The sequence below is a fragment of the Pristis pectinata genome, chromosome 13 (genome assembly GCF_009764475.1).
Source record: "Pristis pectinata isolate sPriPec2 chromosome 13, sPriPec2.1.pri, whole genome shotgun sequence".
Classification (NCBI taxonomy): Eukaryota; Metazoa; Chordata; class Chondrichthyes; order Rhinopristiformes; family Pristidae; genus Pristis; species Pristis pectinata.
Window position 1 is genome coordinate 9,786,527 of NC_067417.1, and position 22,122 is coordinate 9,808,648.

General features: G+C 42.7%; 1 protein-coding gene across 3 annotated transcripts in view; it reads left to right on the plus strand.

The window, feature by feature from the left end:
* Window positions 1-22,122, plus strand: part of si:dkey-234i14.6 (uncharacterized) — a 113,716-nt gene that overhangs the window by 32,160 nt on the left and 59,434 nt on the right. For all 3 annotated transcript variants that reach the window (XM_052028571.1, XM_052028573.1, XM_052028572.1), the window contains exon 2: window positions 4,027-4,203. In XM_052028571.1, coding sequence (XP_051884531.1) covers window positions 4,027-4,203 — 177 coding nt within the window. The remainder of the gene's footprint in view (window positions 1-4,026; window positions 4,204-22,122) is intronic.

Below are 22,122 nucleotides of genomic sequence, written 5' to 3' on the forward strand. Positions count from 1 at the left end.
AAGCATCCTATCCAGATGCATTACGACTTGGTATGGCAACTGCTCTGCCCATGACCACAAGAAACTGTGGAGAGCTGTCAACACAGCTCAACACATCATGGAAACCAGCTTCCCCTCCATGGACTCTGGCTGCCTTGGTAAAGCAGCTAACATAATCTGACCCCATCCACCCTGGACATTCTCTCTTCTACCCCCTCCCATCGGGCAGAAGATACAAAAACCTGAAAGTACGTACCACCAGGCTCAAGGACAGGTTCTATCCCACTGTTATAAGACTATTGAACAGTCCCTTAGTACAATAAGATGGACCTCTTGACCTCCCAGTCTACCTTGTTATGGCCTTGCACCTTATTGTCTGCCTGCGCGGCACTTTCTCTGTAACTGTAACACTTTATTCTGCATTCTGTTATTGTTTTGGCTTGTACTACCTCAATGCACTGTTGTAATGAAATGATCTGTCTGGATGGCATGCTAAACAATTTTTTCACTCGACCTTTGTATATGTGACAATAATAAACCAATTTTTTCTCAAGTATAAAAGTCAAAAACTTTATGGTCTGAAGATGGAAACATGGAATATTGATCAAAGTCTGACATGCAGTAATGCCAAACAAATAGATTGAGTGATCTAGGACTTTTCTCTTTAGAGAGGAGGATGAGAGGTGACTTGGTAGAGGTGTACAAGATGATAAGAGGCATAGATCGAGTGGACAGTCAGACTTTTTCCTAGGGTGAAAATGGCTAATACAAGGGGGCATAATTTTAAGGTGATTGGAGGAAGATATAAGGGGGATGTCAGAGGTAAGTTTTTTTTAAAGAGTTGTGGGTGCGTAGAACGCACTGCCGGCTGAGGTTGTAGGGGCAGATACATTAGGGACATTTAAGAAACCTCTTAGACTCATGAATGACAAAGAAATGGAGGACTATATGGGAGGGAAGGGTTAGGTAGATCTTAGAGCAGGATAAAATGTCGGCACAACATCTATGTTCTAAATCAGCCTGAGCTAGACTGGCATAGTGTAGGTCCATCAAATGCTGTCTCAAAGAAAAAGCTGACCTACGTATACCCTGCTTGTTTTGAGGCCCCATTGGGCTCAGTTGGTTAACTAGGCTGTAACCTGCACTTGACCAAATGTGTTCTTAATGGACTGATGCAAGGTGAGTCGAAGTCTAGAAATAAGGGTTGGATTATATTTAAAATAAAACAGCTGCCATTACAACTTGTAAATGAGATTATAAAAGAACTGCTGGAGGAACTCAGCAAGTCGAGCAGCCTCAGTGGTTGGTGGTGGGGGTGCATTGTTGACAGTTTGGGTAATTAGAAAAAAACTGCATCTGGACTGAGAGTGGAGAGGGAAGATAGCTGATTAGGAGGGGAGGAAGATGGGTGAGATGGGCTGGTAGGTGGATTTTGGACAGCTGAGGGATGATGAGCAGAAGAAAAGTGTGGCGGTTAGCATAATGCTATTACAGCGCCAGCGACCCGGGTTCAATTCCGGCCACTGTCTGTAAGGAGTTTGTACGTTCTCCCCGTGTCTGCGTGGGTTTCCACCGGGTGCTCCGGTTTCCTCCCACATTCCAAAAGACGTATGGGTTAGGAAGTTGCGGGCATGCTATGTTGGCGCCGGAAGCGTGGCGACATTTGCGGGCTGTCCCCAGCACACTCTATGCAAAAGATGCATTTCACTGTGTGTTTCGATGTACACGTGACTAATAAAGAAATCTTACCTTGTAACATCCAGACTTCGACTGACTTTACAAAGAGGAAAGAGTGCAGTAGGGAGTTTGCTTGTTCTTTGACTCTTGTAAATGATTTATCCAAATCAAATTGGGTTAGGTTTAATACACTGATTATCCACAATTTATTTTTCCAATTAAAATTTAACTTGTGTAGCCACCTCCCCATCTTTTATTGAACCATACTCTCGAGAGGGCAGGCACGGTAGTGTAGAGGACAGGCACTGTAGTGTAGCAGTTAACACAACGCTTTTACAGTGCCAGCGACCCGGGTTCAATTCCGGCTGCTGCCTATAAGGAGTTTGTACGTTCTCCCTGTGTCTGCGTGGTTTTCCTCTGGGTGCTCCGGTTTCCTCCCACTTTCCAAAGGTGTACGGGTTAGAAAGCTTTGGGCATGCTATGTTGGCGCTGGAAGCATGGCGACACTTGCGGGCTACCCCCAGAATACTCTACACAACAGATGCATTTCACTGTGTGTTTCGATGTACATGTGACTAATAAAGAAATCTTAATCTTATTGAGCCTTGCTCTCTCTTTGCTGTTATTTTTGGTGTACTGCTTCATTTAGATTGTTTTTCTGACATTGAACTCAGCATTTGATTTGCTTGGAGATATTTTGCACAATCTTGTTCATTTCCTTATTATGTGGCTGGTTTATAGAATTAAACATCTTGTATCAAAAGAGCACTGTAAGAATATTTTTCAACAAATGCAGTTGCCCGAGGAGGATAATGCTCTTTTCACAGTATAATGTGACTTCCACTCATTTGGAGAAGCAAAGTCAGTTTTTAAAATGTCACTTGTATTCATGTGGTTTGTTCTGTAAGATAGGTGCATTTTCCCGAAGGAAGAATTTCACCAGGGAATGTACAACTACATTATAAATGCTTCTCTAAATGGAGTTTTCATGATGTCTTTTGGATTATTTCAAACCTAACCTAGCTTCCTTTTTCCTTCAGAGAAGGGCCAAACACTATTACCAGAAAATGAAAGGAGCAGCATTGAACCAGCATCTTGTGTGGTCTTGAGATAACCAGAGCACTTGAGAAGCTGCTTGCCTTTGTAATCTTCAGCCTGGTAAACTTATGGTCTCTGGCCTCTGGGCTGGCTTTCAACTGCTGCACCATTGACTGTGCCTTCAGCTGCCAAAGTGTTACAATCTCTGGAATTCCTTTCCTAAACCACATCTCATTTTCTCACCTTTTTTATTATTTGTATGTGTATATATATATTTTTTATATATTCAAAGTTTGGTCCAGGAATGAATTTAGAAAGATCTATATTTTTCTTACTTCATTCCTGGACCAAACTTTGAGTTGTATTTCCCTGTTGCTCTGTCAAACCTTGTTTGAAGATGATTCCTCTGAATCACCTTGATGTTTTACCATGTTGAAAGCACTAAAATGTTTTAATATTATAGCAGTGAGACTAATGTGGCAAGCAGTGTTAATGGAATGTAGTCATTGCTGATAAGACTAGCATTTATCGTCTATCTGTAATTGCTCTTGAGAGTCAACCACATGGGGTCTGGAGTTCCATAGAAGCCAGATTAGGTAAGGACAGCAGATTCTTATTTCCTGAAGGATGTTAGTGAACCAGATGGGGCTCTGTGATACATCTGAGAGTTTCATGATTGCTTTTACTAAGACTAGCACTTTGATACGTTGCAGAGTCCATGCAGCAATAATTGGCAATGACCAACTTCAGTAGTGGAAGGATCAATATTAGCCAGGTGCTCTGTGCAACAGAGTGGGAAGAAATCTCTGCTGCTCTTTGCATAACCTTGTGGGATTCTTATTCTGAGATGGGCTTTTTTTTTAAACATTTCCAAAAGTCTTGTACTTTAAACCATAGTTAACTGACTTTTTCAAAATGCTTAGTTTAGTCATTAAAATGTCAGATATATTTTACAACAGTTCTTGAATTCAGACACAATCCCAATTTTGTGTAATTGTGGTATGGTCCACATAACCTTGTATTTCACAATGCAGTGCACAACTTGTCTGATTCTGTCTTTTGTAGCCACAGCAGATGCTGATTAATTTTAATATTATATGCTTCTGGTATGGTTGCCAAGGAGATTTGGCTCAATGTCTGACCTTCTGTTTCTGCAGTGAAATCCGATTTTATTTTTACAGCCAGTTAGATCATGTTATTTCCATCTTGTTTAAAAATGTATTGAATCAGCACGTTTCAATCCCACTGATTTATCTTGGACTTGTTGCAACTGTATGATTTAACAACCATATCTTTTCCTTTTCACCTGCCCACACCCAACCCTTTCCCTAGTTCACAGAAGAATACTTGAAGAAGATCCCAACTAGTGAATTTCCTCGCGTGATTGTAGTTTGCGATGGTTCCTGTGGCGAGTCGAGTTCTGTACTAGGAATCAGCTCGGATTACATTGTGGAATCCTGCAATGCCTATGGTGCCAATGCGGCCTTGGAAAGAGCAGATCAGCGTCAGGTACTTCGAAGCTTTATGATTTTCGTGTTTGCCCTGCAGAGATATTACAGGTTGAAAGTCAGGTCCAGCGTCTCCCATGGTCTGGCATATTTTGAATCTGTTGTACAAATCTGTACTAAGTAACTAATTCAAACTAAGGTATAAAATTATCCAAGATCTTTACTAATCTGTATCTAGTTAACCTATCGTTGCAACTTTTTTAATCTCGGCCAACAGACTTTCCGATTTCAGGTTGTAGTCGGTTCTCGGAACCCTTGTATAATCTAGGGAGTGTTTAAAATGACATTAAAAAAAGAATGGTTCTCCTGCTCAGAGGGAGATTTGGGGGAGCAATTTCTGTGGTTGGACCCTAAGGGTGTTGGACTGGCGAGTTTCTACTTGTACCACTTTGATCACCAACTAGTAATGCTTTCAGTCACATGTAGTTTGGCTTAGAGTGGTGATTTGTTTATTGTCACATGTACAGTGAGAAGCTTTCACCCAGACAAATTTCATACGTAAGTACATTGAGGTAGTACGCAAGGAAAAAGTATCAGGGATATTGCAACAGTTTTATGGTGCTTGCATAAATGAAATGAGCCACTCTGATTTTCCAGCTAAGTTTGGGCAAAGCAGAAGCAAAACTCTTAGTATTCTTGTACCACCCTGAGTTTCTGCACATTGTCATATTCACTCATCAGTTTGCTCCATTGTGGCACCTGCATGCACGTTGGATGGAAATGTTTGCTGAATTGCTCTTCTCTCATCATTAACATATAAATGTGTAAACTGTCTTAATGGTCACGTAATCAGATTGACTTTGAGGGAGATTAGGAAGGTCGACCTGAAGTGTTGGTCATCCACAGTCCTCTGGGATAGAGAAAGCCAAAGATCCATTACCTTCTGAGTGAAGAAGTTTCTCAGTCCTAAATGGTCTGCTCTTTATTCTGAGGCTGAACACAGGTTGTACACTCCTCAGCCAAGGGAAATATTCTTGCTCCATCTAGCCTGTTAAGCCCTTTAAGAACTTGGTGTATTTTGGCAAGATCTCAAACTAAATTCAAGAGAATATAATCCGAGACTACTCGAGGTTAAACCTGTGATCCCTGGAATATCTAGTGAATTTTTACCACACTCCCTTTATGGCAGTGGACCCTTGGGTTTCCCGCAGAGTTTCTGGTACCGTGAAACTAAATTGTCGTTACCATGCCAATATTGGTCGCTATAGCTGGTTTGATTGGATAAATTCAACATGCTTGAATTTATTTGCTCTCATTGCAACTCGTGATTGATGATTAACCAATGTTTAAATATAAATAAAGCCTTATCCGTCTAATTGAATTACCCACGGCTTTGTGAGTTTTCTTTGAAGCATAAGAAAGATACAGAAACAGAGCTATGCAACCAAAACACTCCAGTGTTCCATACTTGCGATGGGAGACCATTTGGCCTATCAAGTTTATGCCAGCTCTCTGAGCAATCCCATTCCCTTATTTATTTCCCGGTCACCTGTTTTCTCTCATGCTCATTTTCCTTGACCCCACTCCCCAACCAATTTTTCTACTATCTCCCTACTTTAATCTGCTCTTGTAAATCACCTCTAATCTACCGCGCAGCACATTGGGGGCATCGGAAGAAAGAGGAAATTGGAGCACGGATTATATTCTCTTGAATTTAGTTTGAGATCTTGCCAAAATACACCAAGTTCTTAAAGGGCTTAACAGGCTAGATGGAGCAAGAATATTTCCCTTGGCTGAGGAGTGTACAACCTGTGTTCAGCCTCGGAATAAAGAGCAGACCATTTAGGACTGAGAAACTTCTTCACTCAGGAGGTAATGGATCTTTGGCTTTCTCTATCCCAGAGGACTGTGGATGACCAACACTTCAGGTCGACCTTGCTAATCTCCCTCAAAGTCAATCTGATTACGTGTCACAAGGAGTGAAAACTCTACCGGACAGCACCAGAGGCCAGTGTAGAACCCAGGTCACTGGGACTGGGAGAGCTGCTACCTGCAGTGCTGCCACGCCATCTACACAGCGAATTTGATATGAAAGTATGGTGGAAATGCTGAACAGGTCTGGTAGATGCACCCTGATCTATGATGTTTTTGTTGACTACAGAAGCTGTCTGTGCTGGTGCGTGTATAAGAACTACAATTATAGTAATTTCTTTTTTGCTATGATTCCATTGACTGGGTATTCAGTTTCAATGTGTGAAGCTATTTTCCATTAAAAGTGACAGTGTGCATAGTCTGTGTGTAGAGATACTGTCCTTGCATGCCCATGTTGCATTGTGGCTGGTCTTTTCAATTTAAAGAAAAATCTTTGCTTTAGTATTTTACTTAACCAGGAACTTGTCTTTCATAAATTGAGGAATGCCTTTGCTGGGAAGCTTACATTTCCTCTACCCCCATGCCGCTGCCTTCGGAAAGAAGTCCTCTTTTCCCCTCCTGATGACCCGTTCTGCCGCCTCCATCCCTCTCCTTCCACCCTGGACTCCCCCAACCAGGCCTGTTACCTTCCCTGGACCTATTCATGGCCAACTGTCGGCGCGACATCAGCTGCCTTGACTCCTCTGCTCCCCTCACCCACTTCAACCTTGCCCCTTCTGAACGCTCTGCTCCCTCTGCACCAACCCTGACATTGCCATCCTACGCCACTTCAAGCTTACATGCTTGTAAGCTCTTTGCAAAGATTCATCGGTTTGCATACAGAGTCCTATACTTGGTCCATATTTCTCACAAACCTACTTCATGAAAACATCAATTATCTCCACTTAATTTTGGGCCAAGATTTGAGTGAATTCTCTGGGACTTGGTTGTTGTATTGGGTCTGATCTGTGAAATATTGATCTTTCTCGTGCTTCTAAGATGCATAAAGAAAATGCTAGAAACATTCAGCTGGTCAGACAGCATCTGTGGAAAGAAAAACAAAGTTTAACATTTTGGGTCAACTATATTTTGAATTTCCAGTGCTTGCAGTTTTTTGTTTTACTTTTCACACCTGAATTGTTTTCTGTCAACATTTATAATCTTGTCCTAAGACCACTTTGAATACAATGTTTCAGTAGTCAGTTGTCAGCCCAATATGTTGGGCATGGCCTGCACAGTGTAGCCAACAGAATAACATGGGGCCTCAGTGCTGGTGAGGTAGGCCTGAGAGAGGATGGTGAAATTTATCCTTCAGTGAGTTGAGGATTTTGCAGAGATTGTATTCAACAACCTTGGAGGATCTTAGTTTACGCAGACTAAGCAAATCAGCTTGGTAGTAATAACGTAGAAAATGAATTCATGAAGTATATAAGAAATGGCCTTCTAATTCAATAATTCAGTGAGGGAACAGGTCATTTTATATCCAATACTATGGAATGAGAAAGCCTTGATTGTTTAGGGACCTTTAGGGAAGAATTGTCATAATACAATTTTGCATCAAGATTGTCTGATATTTGGTTCCATCTGAAACCAGTGTCTTGTATCTGAATAAAGCAAACTATGAATGAATGAGGCGTGAATTCACAATGGTAGGTTGTCAGAACTTTCAGTTTGTTGGTAAATGGGCAATGGCTGAAAATTTCAAAATTAATATAATTTACAGACAAGAGAAAAAGCTGGAAGTGGTATGACCATGACTATCAAGAGAAATTTAAACATTTTTTTTCTTTGATCAAATTCTATATTCGTTCCCAAAGGAAGTAAGACTGAAGATGGGAATATTTCAGAATTTGGCAAAGGAGGATCAAGGCAGTAATAAGGAAATGCAGAATACAAGAGTGGCCCCACAAGAAACACAGCTCCTCTAGATCCATTAAGTCAATGGGGGTACCTTGCAGACTTGACCAGGCTTGCAGACTGTATTGAGGAATAAGGGACTGGCGGAGAAATATTTCTTCTTTTGAAGGAAGACAACCTCCTGGTTATCAAGGAGATCTGCATGTCCAGAGTGAATGAGATTCTCAAAGGAAATAGCACTAGTAAAACATTATTGGTGAAGTTAATGGCACAATGACCTATATTGTTGGGTTTTGGAGGTGGCTATGGAAATGATGACCAAATGAGTTATCATCTTTCAAAATTCCTTAAATTGTAGAACAGTGACCAAAGGGAGCAAATGTTAACTCAATCTCCAAATGGTGGGCCGAAGGGCCTGTTTTGTGCCGTATGGTTCATCATTTAAAGGTGGCATGGAGAAAATGAAACCTTCGGGTGGTCGGCCTAATGTCTGAAATGCTGGAATCTAAGTGGTACCAGGACACTTGATAAGACTGCAGAGTGTCAACATGTATTTATGAAAGGAAAATAGTGTTTGACAATTAATTTTTGAGGTTGCAACTCTCAGATGAGGGCAAGCCAGTGGATTTGGTGTATGTAGGTTTGCAGAAGGACCTCCAGGAGTTGCCACAGGAGATGAAGCAAAATTAGACCCTTTGCTATTGGTGGGGGTAGGGGTGGTGGGGATTGGTTGATGGGCAAAATAGTAGAACTGTGGGTCATTTTGGGGTGAGATTACGATTTGGTGGGCTGCTGGGGCCCAGCTGTTTAATTTGAATGTTGGTGGAAAGTTGAATGGCAGTGTGATCTGAGGATGTTGCGGCTGAGTGAACGGTTGAGAAACATGATGGAATGTGGGAGAAATGGGAGTTCGTCCACGTTGATAGAGGAATTTGAAGGATTGAGCTTCCCAAGGAAGAGCGGGCTACAATTACAAGGTTTAAAAGTCACTTGGGCAGCTGCATGGATAGGAAGAGTTTTGAGGCATATGGACCAAGTGCAGGCAAATGGGACTAGCTCGGTTTGGCATCTTGGTCAGCAATGGATGAGTTGGGTGGCAAGGCCTGTTTCTGTGCTCTTAACTCTCTGACCTGGGCTAACTATCCCTGATCATCCCTGCCTCTCCAAATGCAGATCAATCCTGTCTTTTCAAAAATTTTCTCCAATAATTTCCCCATATTAGACTGGTCTGTAATTCCCTTGTTGTTCAGTCATCGGCATCTCTTCTGCGACCAGAAAAGGTTTGAACATTTCTGTCAGAGTCCCAGCAATCTCCTCCTCTGCCTCCCATAGAAGCCTGGGATACATCTCAACAGTCCCTGGGGATTTATCCACCTTTAAGCCAACTAACACCTCCCTGTAATTGAGAAATTCTAGAAGAAATCCATAAAGAATATAGATAAGTATTCACTTAAGACTTTATCTACATCTGTGGCTCCATGCACAGAGATTGCCCCTTGAGTTCACACTCTCGTCCTGGTTATCCTCTTGCCATTAACACACTTAAAATATTTCGGGATTTTTAAAAAAAATCTTGCCTGCCAGTGCCATTTCATGTTCCCTCTTTGCCCTCTGAATTTTATAAGTGCCTGCTGTTTTTACTTCTCTAAAACTGCTACAAGCTGTTTTTCCCTCCTCTAACAATCCCTTTGTTCTTTGACATCCAGGGTTCCTTGCACGTGTTGACCTTGACCTTCACTGTTAAGGAACCACACTGGCCCTGAACTTCACTTTTTTTGAATGCCTCCCATTAGTTGTCTTTGTACAAAGTAGCTTGCTCCCAATCCAGTTCTACCAGGTCCTGTCTTTCCATTTTGAAATGGGCCTTGTGTCAGTTTAGGACATTTAATTTCCATCCAATCCTCATCCTTCTTCATAACCTTAAATCTTGCAAAGTTACAGTCGGTATCTCTACATTCTCTCACCTACTGTCCTTCAACTTATATAGCTACGTTCCTGAAAATTGGATCACGTATTGTCCCTTCTCTAGCAATGCTCAAAGTGCTCCTGGAATCACTTTTAGAACTTAGCTGGGGTCACTTTGGCTTTCAGTACCAAAGTGACCCCAGCTAATATTGGGGACGTTGAAATCCCTATACTTCCTATTGCAATCTTGTGTCCCAACTGCTACCTAGTTGGTTTCAATCCTCCTCTGGCTCCATCAAGCCCCCTTCTTCCACCCACGATACTGGACTAGATCCAGTTTGGGAGTAACCAGTCTGGTTAGTGCAGATCCCACCTTTCCCAGAAACTGTCCTGTTGATCAAGGAATCTAAAACCCTACCTCTTCAGGCACACATTCATCGGACCTATCCTCCCATTCGTGTACTATTGAGCACATGGCAGCAGGAGTAATTCAGTAATTACACATTGGAGGTCCTGCTTTCTAATCTGATATCGAACTCCCTAAATTCAAGTTGCATCACCACGTCCCTTATTTTACTAATATCGTTAATACCGTGTTAACCACGACTTCTGAAAACTTCTCCCCCTCTTTTGACATCCTTCGTACATTCTGTGATACAAGGGACGAAGGAGATGATGCATCACCCTGGATTTGTGTCTCCATCCACAGAAGTACCAGTCTATTCCCTTTTTTTGCTATTGTATTGCTTATCACTTTAGCTCTTGGAATTTTGCCCTTGCCCTGTGTGCATCTGAGCTACCTGCACTGCTGTGAATTTAACTCTGCCTACACTCCGAATGTACCACTCACAGGGACATCCATCCCTGCTATAAACATGGGAAAAATGGGTTCTGGAGTGGGATCCACTCTGAAGCTTCTGCCTGGTGGTCATCCATTTCCCCTCTGACTGCATTGCAGGGTCACCACCTCTGGAAAATATGTTATCTACACAACTCTCAGCCTCATGGATGCACTGTGGTACCTCCAGCTGGCATTTTATGGTGCTCAGACTGGTCAAACTGGTGGCACCTCCTGCAGATGTGATTATCCACGGCATGGAGAGTTTAAAAATTCCCATTTCCTGCCCGCTGTACAACACATTGGACTGAGATCCCCTGCAAGACCTTCAGCTCTAAGTGAGAAGGTTTTTAAATAATCCAAGTGGAGAAGAATTGCCTTTTTATGAACTTTCCTAGTTACCCCTCTGTCGTGACAGGATTAGCACCATTTAATTACTTTGTATTTTGGTTTAAACTGAAAAACTTGGTGTAAATCTTCATCTGGCTCCACTTGCCAATTGGCTGCCTCCCCTACCACTTGTTACAGTATGGTAGTGTAGGCACGGTAGTGTAGTGGTTAGCATGACACTATTACAGCACCAGCGACCTGGGTTCAATTCCCGCCACTGTCTATAAGGAGTTTGTACCTTCTCCCCGTGTCTGCGTGGGTTTCCTCTGGGTTCCTCCCACATTCCAGAGATGTATGGGTTAGGAAGTTGCGGGCATGCTATGTTGGCACTGGAAGCGTGGTGACACTTGCGGGCTGCCCCCAGAACACTGTGCAAAAGATGCATTTCACTGCGTGTTTCGATATACATGTGACTACTAAAGAAACCTCATCTTATCCTTATCTTACTTTCCGAATCATAATATCACCTCCAGCCCTGTTACTGGTCTCTGTAAGATGGTAAAAATTGTGCTCTGGTTGCTGCCTTCAACTCTCCCCTCAGTGAGTCCACTGAAACTTGTTGCTGCCATCAAGTTGGTGATGAAGCCACGGAGACTGCAGATGCTGGAATCTGGAGCAACAAACAATCTGTTGGTGGAACTCTGCAGGTGAAGCAGCATCTGTGGGGGTAGGGAAGGAACTGTTGTCGTTTTGGATCCAGACCCTGCGTTGGGACTGAGAGGGGAGATGGCTGGTATAAAGAGGGGGAGGGGTGAGACGGGGATCTGTAGGTGGAATGAGGAGGGGTGAAGGATGATTGGCAGAAGGAGCCAGTTGGGGGTAAGGGGATGCAGTTGGGAGATGGAGGAGGTGGGTGATTTGGGGGTGGGGTGCAAATAAAGGGGTAGATGGAGCCAGGTGTGAGGGGAAAGTGAAGGTGGAGATGGCTGCTAGAACACTGACAATTTCTTTCCCCCACAGAAGCTGCTCAACTCACCGAATTCCTCCAACAGTTTGGTTTATATCCTCTTGTACTCTCCATTTCCTCTTAACACTTACTCCCGACTTCGTGTCATCAACAAATTTGGCAACCACCCCTTCGGTCACTTCAAGTCATTTGTAAGAATTGCGAAAATTTGAGGCCCCAGTACCTACCCCTGTGGCAAACCACTTGTTCCATCTTGCCAGTTGGGAAAAGAGCCATTAATGACATCCATTGCCTGTTGGCCATCTAACCTTCTACCCACCTCAGTGTTGTCCCTGCTGCACAATGAGCTTTTATTTTCTGTAATGACCCTGCATGTAGCACTTCGTCAAATGCCTCTAGAAATTTAGCTATAGTACACCCACAAGTCCTTTTTTTATTCTTAGTAAATGTTACTACTTTAAAGTACTCTAAGTAAATCAGATATGATTTCCTTTTCTCAAACTCATGTTGAGTTTGCCTGATTACAGTAAAACTCTGATAATCTACAATCCAACCATTTGGAAATCCTGATCTGCCTTGGTGACGTTTCCAATTCCCACTTGCCGGAATCTCTGTTCCTGCACTCTCCTGAAACTTACTGAGTTCACTGAAATGTTATTGTGTAATGTCTTTTTAACAAGTGAACTTAAAGTGTGTTGCAGGGTGGCAGAGTGGGACAGCTAGTAGAGCCACTGCCTCCATACCCAGAGACCCCAGTTCAATCCTACCCTTGGCTGCTGCCTGTGTGGGGTCTGCATCTTCTCCCTGTGACTGTGTGGGTTATCTCCAAGTGCTCCTGTTTTCTCCCGCATCCAAAAGATAACGAGGTTGTCTAGGTTAGTGACTGTAAATTGCCCGAATATGTAGAATTTGGGGACAGTTGATGGGAATGTGGGGAGAATAAAATGGGATTAGTGTAACTGGGTACTTGATGGTTGGTACAGACTTGATGGGCTGAAGGGCCTGCTTCTGTACTTTATCTTTCTGATTTCTGTTAATAAATTAATATCCGATAGTCTGGGATAACTTCTAGTCCAGCACCGCAAGTACTGAGCAGCCAGATTAGTGGGGTTTTACTGTATTTTGATTTTTTTTTAAATCCTTGCCCTCTTTACATTTTTTACTAGAAGCTTCTAATGTTATGACCATCTCCTGATAAGTTTGGAAAGCAGTCAGACTTCCAGTGAACTGGGTGCAGTTGTTTTCATTGAGGGTTTAGATCGCAAATGGACAGGTTTGCAAGCAGAAATAAAAATGACCAACTCTGTGAACAAAATACTGATCAGCAATAGGGAATTAAAGCAGCATTGTTCTTCCCAGTGTACAGATCAATACTCATCTCCCAGTCAACGTCACTACAAGTTATCCAGTAACTTGTGTCCCTATTGTCTGTGAGGTCTTAGAACCTAGACTGGTACTACACTGGAACAGGCCCTACTCTCTGTGTCAGGCATGATGCCAAATTGAACTAATCCCTTCTGTCTTCACATGATCCGTATCCCTCCCTTCCCTGCATATTCATGTGCCTTTCTAAAAGCATCTTGAATGCCCCTATCGTATCTGCTTCCACCATTACCCCTGGCAGCACATCCAGGCACCTGCAACTATTTTTCTTAAAAAAAACCTGCCCTGCACATCTCCTTTACATTTTCCCCCTCTCACCATATGGCATACAGCATTTCTAGACACAAAAAATTCTGCAGATGCTGGAATCTGGAGCAATACACAAAAAGTGCTGAAGGAACTCAGCAGGTCAGGCTGCATCCATGGAGTGATCCATGTGGTAACATCAATGGTGCAGTGAAGTGCTCGCTTGATACTCTTGTGTCCCAGACCTTCATAGATGCAAGCTTGTCCAATGTCCATGAAACACAGCAAGCAAAGGCCAGTCCAATAAGCAGCAATGCAAGTATATTTAAAGAAAAGTATTGACTCTCCATTACAAAGCAGAAATTAAAAACAGCATTGCTTCAGTTAATTTTTCAGGAAATTGAGGGTCAAAACTTTAATTTTCCCTGTCTATTCCTGCATCTGATTTAACATCAATTTCACCCACTCCAAGTTCCACTTCTGAAATAAAGACTTGACCCCATAAACCCCTGATCTGAAATTGTACACTATCCTGGAGATGACCTTTTCTGGAGATTCAGTTAATGAGTTTAGTTAGCCAAGATATTTCCTGTAAATGGTTTGGATTCTCCTGATGCACGTCACCCACGTGAGAATAGGATCCGATTTCCTCTATCTCCAGTTCACACAACTCCATGGAAAATTATGAGCAGATAAAGACATGAAGTATTATGAACATTAATGTCTTGGATTTCATTCTAATATAAATAAATCTAATGGGCTTTTTGCGGTTTTGTTTATCAAAACAGTAAAGTGTTTTGGATTTTTTCTGACCAGTTGATTTCTTGATATAAGAATGTAGTTTGATTATAGGTCCAGAATTGGTTGGGACTCTACATCTTGCAGAGTTCCCAGTTGGACTTGTGCCTCCACTCCCCTGCTCCAATTTATTTTTCCCACGGTAATCAGCAGGATTTACTATTAGCTTCCATGGTGAGGGTAGCAGGTCATCTGACATTCTGGTGATGAATGGGGCTGACAGTATACCTCCTTGCACTATTCCTCAGTATTTTAATGCAAAGTTCAGGCTTGAAGGGAGAGTAACTTCGGAGTGGAGGTGGCATCTATCATTAAGGACCCTTGCCATCTGGGACATGCCCTCTTCTCGTTACTACCATCAGGGAGGAGGTACAGGAGCCTGAAGACCCAACCTCAACAATTCAGGAACAACTTCTTCCCCTCTGCCATCAGATTTCTGAACAATATATGAACACTACCTCATCATTCCAGATTTTTTTTGCACTATTTATTTATTTCTGTAATTTATAGATTCTTGTGTCTTTGTACTGTACTGCTGCTGCAAAACAACAAATTTCACTTAGATGGACACATGAGTGATAGAAAAATAGGGGGCTATGTGGGAGGGAAGGGATAGATGGATCTTAGAGCAGGACAAAATGTCGGCACAACATTGTGGGCCGAAGGGCCTGTACTGTGCTGTAGTGTTCTATGTTCTCTGTTCACGTCGTATGTCAGTGATAATAAACCTGAATCTGACTCTGGGTTAATTCCAAGTCAAGCTAGAGATGTGGGAATAGAATGTTTCAAGGAAACATTCAAACTTTTAACTAATACCCTCTGATGTTACAAACTAAAAGAATGTTATATTCAATGCCCTCTATGTGGCTGAGCTTGAAGATTAATCATTAATACTGTCATATTTTAGGGGCAATTATGTTGCTTATTGGATTGGCCACTTTCTATCAGGCTTCATGGACAATTTGTGTTGCAACTTTGATTGCCTGGTGTCCAGGGTAAGGTGGTGTTTTTAACCATGGAGTTATGTAAATCAGTCTGGAACTTGTGCTAATTCATAATTTACAGCAGATCAAGTTGCCAGTCAGTTTCCTGTTATTAACTGAGCACTTCACCAGCTACTGAGGAGGAAGTGAGGCGGGGAGTGGGGTAGAAATGGTATTTTCAGCTGCTGGTAGCCAGGCTGTTGCCACTTGAATGGGGAAGAAGTTGAATGATGAAAGTTGTCATCGAAGACCTTGCTGTGGGGAGGGGCAAGGGGTAAGATTTACTTGGGTCAATGCTGTTGTCACATCAGGATATTCCTGAGTTGCTTTGGAAACCAATTGAGTACTTTGAAGCATAATTAGCATCTGATTTTGTTGTTGCAGTATGAAATGGAAATGGCCATAGTCCATGATGATCATCACCCTCTGTTTTGTACCAACCCCCTTTTATTCTGTCCACATTCCCATTAATTCTCCCTCACATTCTCTTCTCCACACCCCCACCACCACCCCCCCCCCCCCCCAATCGGCAGAAGATACAAAGCCTGAAAGTGCATACCACTGGGCTCAAGGACAGCTTCTATCCTGCTGTTATAAGACTATTAAACAGTTGTCTGGTACAATAAGATGGACTCCTGACCTTGCAATCTACCTTGTTATGGCCTTGCACCTTATTGTCTGCCTGCACTGCATTTTCTCTGTAACTGTAACACTATATTCTACATTCTGTTATTGTTTTCCTTTGTACTGCCTCAATGCACTGTCATAATGAAATGATCTGTATGGATGGCATGCAAAACAAGTTTTTCACTGTATTTCATGTCATGTGACAATAATAAACCAATTTTTTCACCACTTGCCTACACACCAAGGGCAATTTATAGTGGCCATTTAGCCTACCAACCCCCATGTCCTTGGAATGTGGGAGGAAACCCCCACTGTGACAGGGAGAACATGCAAACCCCACGCAGATGGCATCTGGGGTCAAGACTGAATCTGCATTGTTGGAGCGGTGAGATGTCAGTTCTACCAGTTGCACCACCGTCTGAAACATTAGACGACTTCCCTGCTTTGAGTATTGCCACATGAACTTTTCCCAAGGGCACAATGCGCTAAAGGTACTAAGTTTGGCGCATCCAAGGAAGAATAAGAGTTTTGCCTTTCAGCCATTGATCTGGGAAACTGAGGAGACCAAACAAAATATGATGCAGTGCTTGAAGAAACTCTTTTTATACTGTAAGATTTCTTTATTAGTCACGTGTACATCGAAACACACAGTGAAATGCATCCTTTTGTGTAGAGTGTGCTGGGGGCAGCCCGCAAGGGTCACCACGCTTCCGGCGCCAACGTAGCATGCCCACAACTTCCTAACCCATATGTCCTTGGAATGTGGGAGGAAACTCACACAGACACAGGGAGAATGTACAAATTCCTTACAGGCAGCGGCTGGAATTGAACCTGGGTCACTGGCGCTGTAATAGCATTACACTAACCACTACGCTACTGTGCCTGCACAGCACAGCATTGAACTTGTCTTCGTGTCACACTTGGTATTGGTTTATTATTGTCACTTGTACGAAGTTAATCTGTACGAACTTGTCTTGCAAACTGCTCGTACAGATCAATTCATTACACAGTGCATTGAGGGTAGTACAGGGTAAAAACAATAACAGAGTACAGAATAAAGTGTCACAGCTACAGGGAAGTGCAATGCAGGTAGACAAGGTGCAAGGTCAAACAAGGTAGATCGTGAGGTCAAGAATCCATCTCATTGTATAAGGGAACAGTTCAATATCACCCTGGGGTAGAAGCTGTCCTTGAGCCTGGCGGTATGTGCCCTCAGGCTCCTGTATCTTCTGCCTGGTGGGAGAGGAGAGAAGAGAGAATGACCCAGGTGGGTCGGGTCTTTGATTATGCTGGCTGCTTCACCAAGGTAGTGAGAGGTAAAGACAGAGTCCATGGAGGGGAGGCTGGTTTCCGTAATGTGCTGGGCTGTGTCCACAACTCTCTGCAGTTTCTTGAGATCCTGGGCAGAGCAGTTGTCATACCAAGCTGTGATGCATCCAGATAGGATGCTTTCTATGCTACATTGATTAAAAATTGGTGAGTGTCAAAGGGGACACCTGAGGAAGTAGATGCACTTGTGAGCTTTTTTGGCCGTGGCGTCTATGTGGTTGGACCAGGACAAGCTATTGATGATGTTCACTCCTAGGAACTTGAAGCTTTCAACCTCAGCACCATTGATGTAGACAGGTGCATGTACACCGCCCCCTTTCCTGTAGTCAATGACCAGCTCTTTTGTTTTCTGTTGAGAGAGGAGCTGGGCACTCAAGGTGGAATTGTTCCCATGTTATGAATGAATGGAATGTGCACTGTCCCCTGGGAATGAATGGTTACTACTGCAGAGGAAGAGAAAGTAACTAGTTTCTGGTAATGAACCAGGAGATCAGGAACAATAAACAGAATTGAGACCAGCAGGTGTCTGGAAAGAGAACCAACCAAGAAAAGTGACCTGGAAATTTTTTCTCATCAAAACTTATTGCAACGGGTTAGTTTCATTTATTAACCCACCACATTTAAAGGAATGATGGCATGAGAGGAACCATTATCGTCCTCTAATCAATGTTGGTGTCTTCCTGTGAGCATCTGGGGCCTTGACAATGTCTTCAGAGTTCTCCCAGATGATATTACCAGAAAATCGCTTGCTGTTTAGTGCCCTATTATTTGAAGAAGGATATTAGCTGCAAGTCCATCCTTTAATATTTGGGTACCTGTAACCAAGGCATCTGTTGCTTAACACTTTGTTATATGATTGAAAAATTTGTGTTTATTTTCCATGATGGAATGCAATAATCATTTCTGAATTATTTTGTGCCAGTTGCTGGTATGTTGTACTGTGTTAGGTGCATTGAATGACGTTGTTGCCTATGCAATACTTTTTTGAACATTGTCCTGGGAGTGCACAAGTTCCCTGCAATATGTTCCATCCAGTGCAGCAGCAGAACAATCTGCTGGAGGAACTCGGCAGGTCGAGCAGCATCTGTGGTGGGAGGGAGGGGAAAGGATTGTTGACCTTTCAGGTCAAAACCCTGCATCAATCCCTAAAATGTAACATTGTGCCCAGCTGAAAGGGTTGAGTCGTTCCACTGTGAATAGCATGAGGTCTTGGTGCTTCCTAAGCTAGTATTCTTGTCGGTCACAGACTCTCCTACCAGCCAGGATCCCTGGCAAATAATGTGACTATTTCTAATTACGGGTAATGTTTGGCCAGACAGAATGGCACCTGCCTGTAGTCTCGAATGAATGAAACTAGTCCTAATGCTCGGCAAAGTGGTTCTGTGCCTTTAATCTTCCACCTCCAATGCCCCATTGACAGAAGATCAAAGGCAGTTGCTGGATAATAAACCAGCTGAGAATAGTCATTTCTATATAATCTTGTGATTTTAAACTTTCTGGACACTTCATTGTATTGACACTTCATCTCACTCTGGGGTTTTATTGCAGTTGATTTGTTTTGTGAACATAGGACCTTTGGCCCATAATGTCTGTGACAACTGTTATGCTAATCTAAACTGCACATCTGCATGGTCTGTATCCCTCCATTCCCTGTCTGTTCATTTGTCTTCTGAATGCTCTTAAATGTTGCTGTTGTATCTGCTTCCAGCATATCCCCTAGCAGTGCATTCCAGGTCCCTATCACTACATTTGTATGTTTATAAAACAAAACTCGTAACTCTCCTTTAAACTTCTTCCCTCCCGCCTTAACACTCTGGTATTAACATTTCCACCCTTTTGGGGGGGGGGGGGGGGGGTGGAAAGGCCCCAACTATCTACCCTATTGATGCACGTCATAATTTTGTATACTTCTATCAGGTCGCCCCTCAGCCTCCGAAGTTGCAGAAAAAACAATCCAAGTTTGTCCAACCCTAATTTGTTTCTCTGGGAGCCAAACAGGACAATGTTCCATTCTAAATCCCCAGGTCTCTGCTGGAGACTCCAGTCCCCAGTGCAAGCACTGGCGTCGTGTCCTTTGGGTTTCTCTCCAACCTCTTCAAAGTTCAGGCAAACAGCTGTACTTTAAGATTCAGGGCAATGATTAATGGGATAAGAGTACACAATAATTAGGCAGTTTTATAACTTTACAAGAACACTTTTTTTTCTCTCTCAAAGACCTAGTTTCAAATTTGGATGGATAGTCTCTTATGTGAAAGGCTGTTTTGAGCTTTGGACAGTCTTGATCCATTCCCATGTGTGTTTACAGCATAACGATGCCTTTTACCCTGCCGTTTCATTAGCAGTTTCATTCTAAGGCCTTTTGATAGCTGGACTGAGAAATGGAAATGCCAGAGTCAGCTTTGCTTCTACTAGGAGCAGTTGCTCAAGTTAGAAGTTGGTAATCATTGAAAATTTGTGACACTAGAGACCAGTTGGTCCATTGTATGCATGCTAAACCAGAGTTACACAACCTGGAACAGTTGGTCTGTAACCCTGCAGGTCATGGCCCTTCACAAACACATCCAGATACCTGAGGGTTCCATCTTCACACTTTTGAGACAGTGAGTCCCAGATCTCCACCACACACTGCATGAAAACATTTTTCCTTGTCTCCTTTCTAATCCTTTGATACGTACCTTTAAATTTCTGCCCCCTGGTTTTTCATTTGACCAAGAGAAGTGAGTCCTTCTGATTTACACTCTAGCCCCCTCATTTTGTACTCTAATTTGTCCCATGTCCGTTTGCCAGTTAAATATGAGCCATCCAGCAAAACCTAACCTTCCAATAATTGGCTATAATTCGGCAATGATATCTTCCAGTGATGTGGTGTCAAGAATTGTACGCAATACCAAGCTACACCCTAAAGGGTCATTTGGGTGTAGCTTTGTATTGTGTACCCTTTTGCATATATTTCCAGCCTAACCTCCCTAGTCTTATTCTGTGCCTTGACTATTAGAGCAAAGCACTCTGTGTGCAACACACAAAAAGCTGGAGGAACATGGCTTGGGCAGTATCCAGGGAGGGAAATAGACAGTCGATGTTTCAGGTCGAAGCTTTTCATCATCTTTGTCCAGATGAAGGGTCTTGACCCGAAGTGTTGACTGTCCATTTCCCGCCACAGCTGCTGCCTTACCTGCCTAGTTCCTCCAGCAGTTTGTGAGTTGCTCCAGAATCCTGCACCACCTGTGTCTCTGAAAGCATTTCTGTGTACCTTTTTAAAAGGTAAGATGATTTAGGGTCTGTAGTCATGCACTCCGAGGTCCCTCTGTTCCACCACATCTCAATATCCCCGCATTCTGTATCCCCTTGCTTTATTGTTGATCCCTAAACACATTTAAAATCAGAAAAGGATGGAAACACTCAGCAGGTCAGGCAGCATCTGTTTAAAGAGAAACACTTAATGTCCTGGGTTCTGGACCCTTCATCAGAATCCTAACCTTAATCCAAATGCATTATCTTGCACTTCTTTGGATTTAATTCAATTTTCTACTTTTCTCCTCGACCGACCAGACTATCTATATCCTCCTGCCTTTGAAAACTTCTCCCCTCTCTCACCACACAGCTAATTATAATATCATCTGCAAACTCCTTTATCATGTCCCCTTCATAATCATTAATATGTACAACAAAAAGCAGGGGGCCATTGCTCAGCTTTGTGGAACCCAAATAGTAATACCCTTGCAGTCACAAAAATACCCATGAATCATTGTCTATTGGTATTGGTTTATTATTGTCACTTGTACCGAGGTACAGTGAAAAGCTTGTCTTACAAACCGATCGTACAGGTCAATTCATTACACAGTGTAGTTACATGGAGTTAGTACAGAGTGCATTGATGTAGTACAGGTAAAACCAGTAACAGTACAGAGTAAAGTGTCACAGCTATAGAGAAAGTGCAGTGGTTCTGCCACTGAGCCAATTTTGGATTCAATTTGCCCCTTGAATCCCACAGGCTTTCAATTGAATTTTGACTGGGATCCTATGTGGTCATAACAAAAACATAGCTGAGATCAATGACTGCATCAAATGTATTGCCCTCATCAGATCTCTTTGCACCACACCACCCCCCCCCCCCCCATCCCAAGAATTTCTATTTCCTTAATTTTCCTTGGCTTTAGGAGGAAACTTTATTCAGCAGGGGGAAAAATATAAACTGCATCAGTGTCTCGACCCAAAACATAGACCATCCCTTTACCTGCACGGATGCTGGTATGACTTGCTGAGTTCTTTCAGAAGTATTTTTTGCTCCAGATTCCAGCATCTGCAGTGTCTTGTATCTCTTATTCTGCAGGTCTGGAGTTTTGCGTAGCCCAGAGGGTGTTGGTAAATGGAGGGTGAAAAGACACAAAATTGGGATGAGCAGTGGCAGTGAATATTTTGCGTTTAGTACCTGTTTCAGGAATGTGCAGAGAGCAAGTTAACTACTTTGAGGGGTAATGTCTTGTGCATAGAGTTAAGTAATTACACAGGAAGTTGCAGAATTGAACTTATCCTCTGCAAATTTGCAGCATCTTTAGTATAGGGAGCAACAGAAGATGTTTATGCAGTAATCAGCTGACCAAAGTTTGATCAGAGATGGAGTTTGAGGAGCACCTTGAGGAAGAAAAGTCGGAGGTTTGCAGAATTTAATTTCTCTGAACCACTTGATCTTCAGACATACCAAGGTGTTTTATGAGGAATAAAGTGCAGTTGTATATGTACTGTAGGAAACAACACATTATGTTTGCAAGTATTTTTTTAAGAACCCACTCCCCTTCACCATTTTGC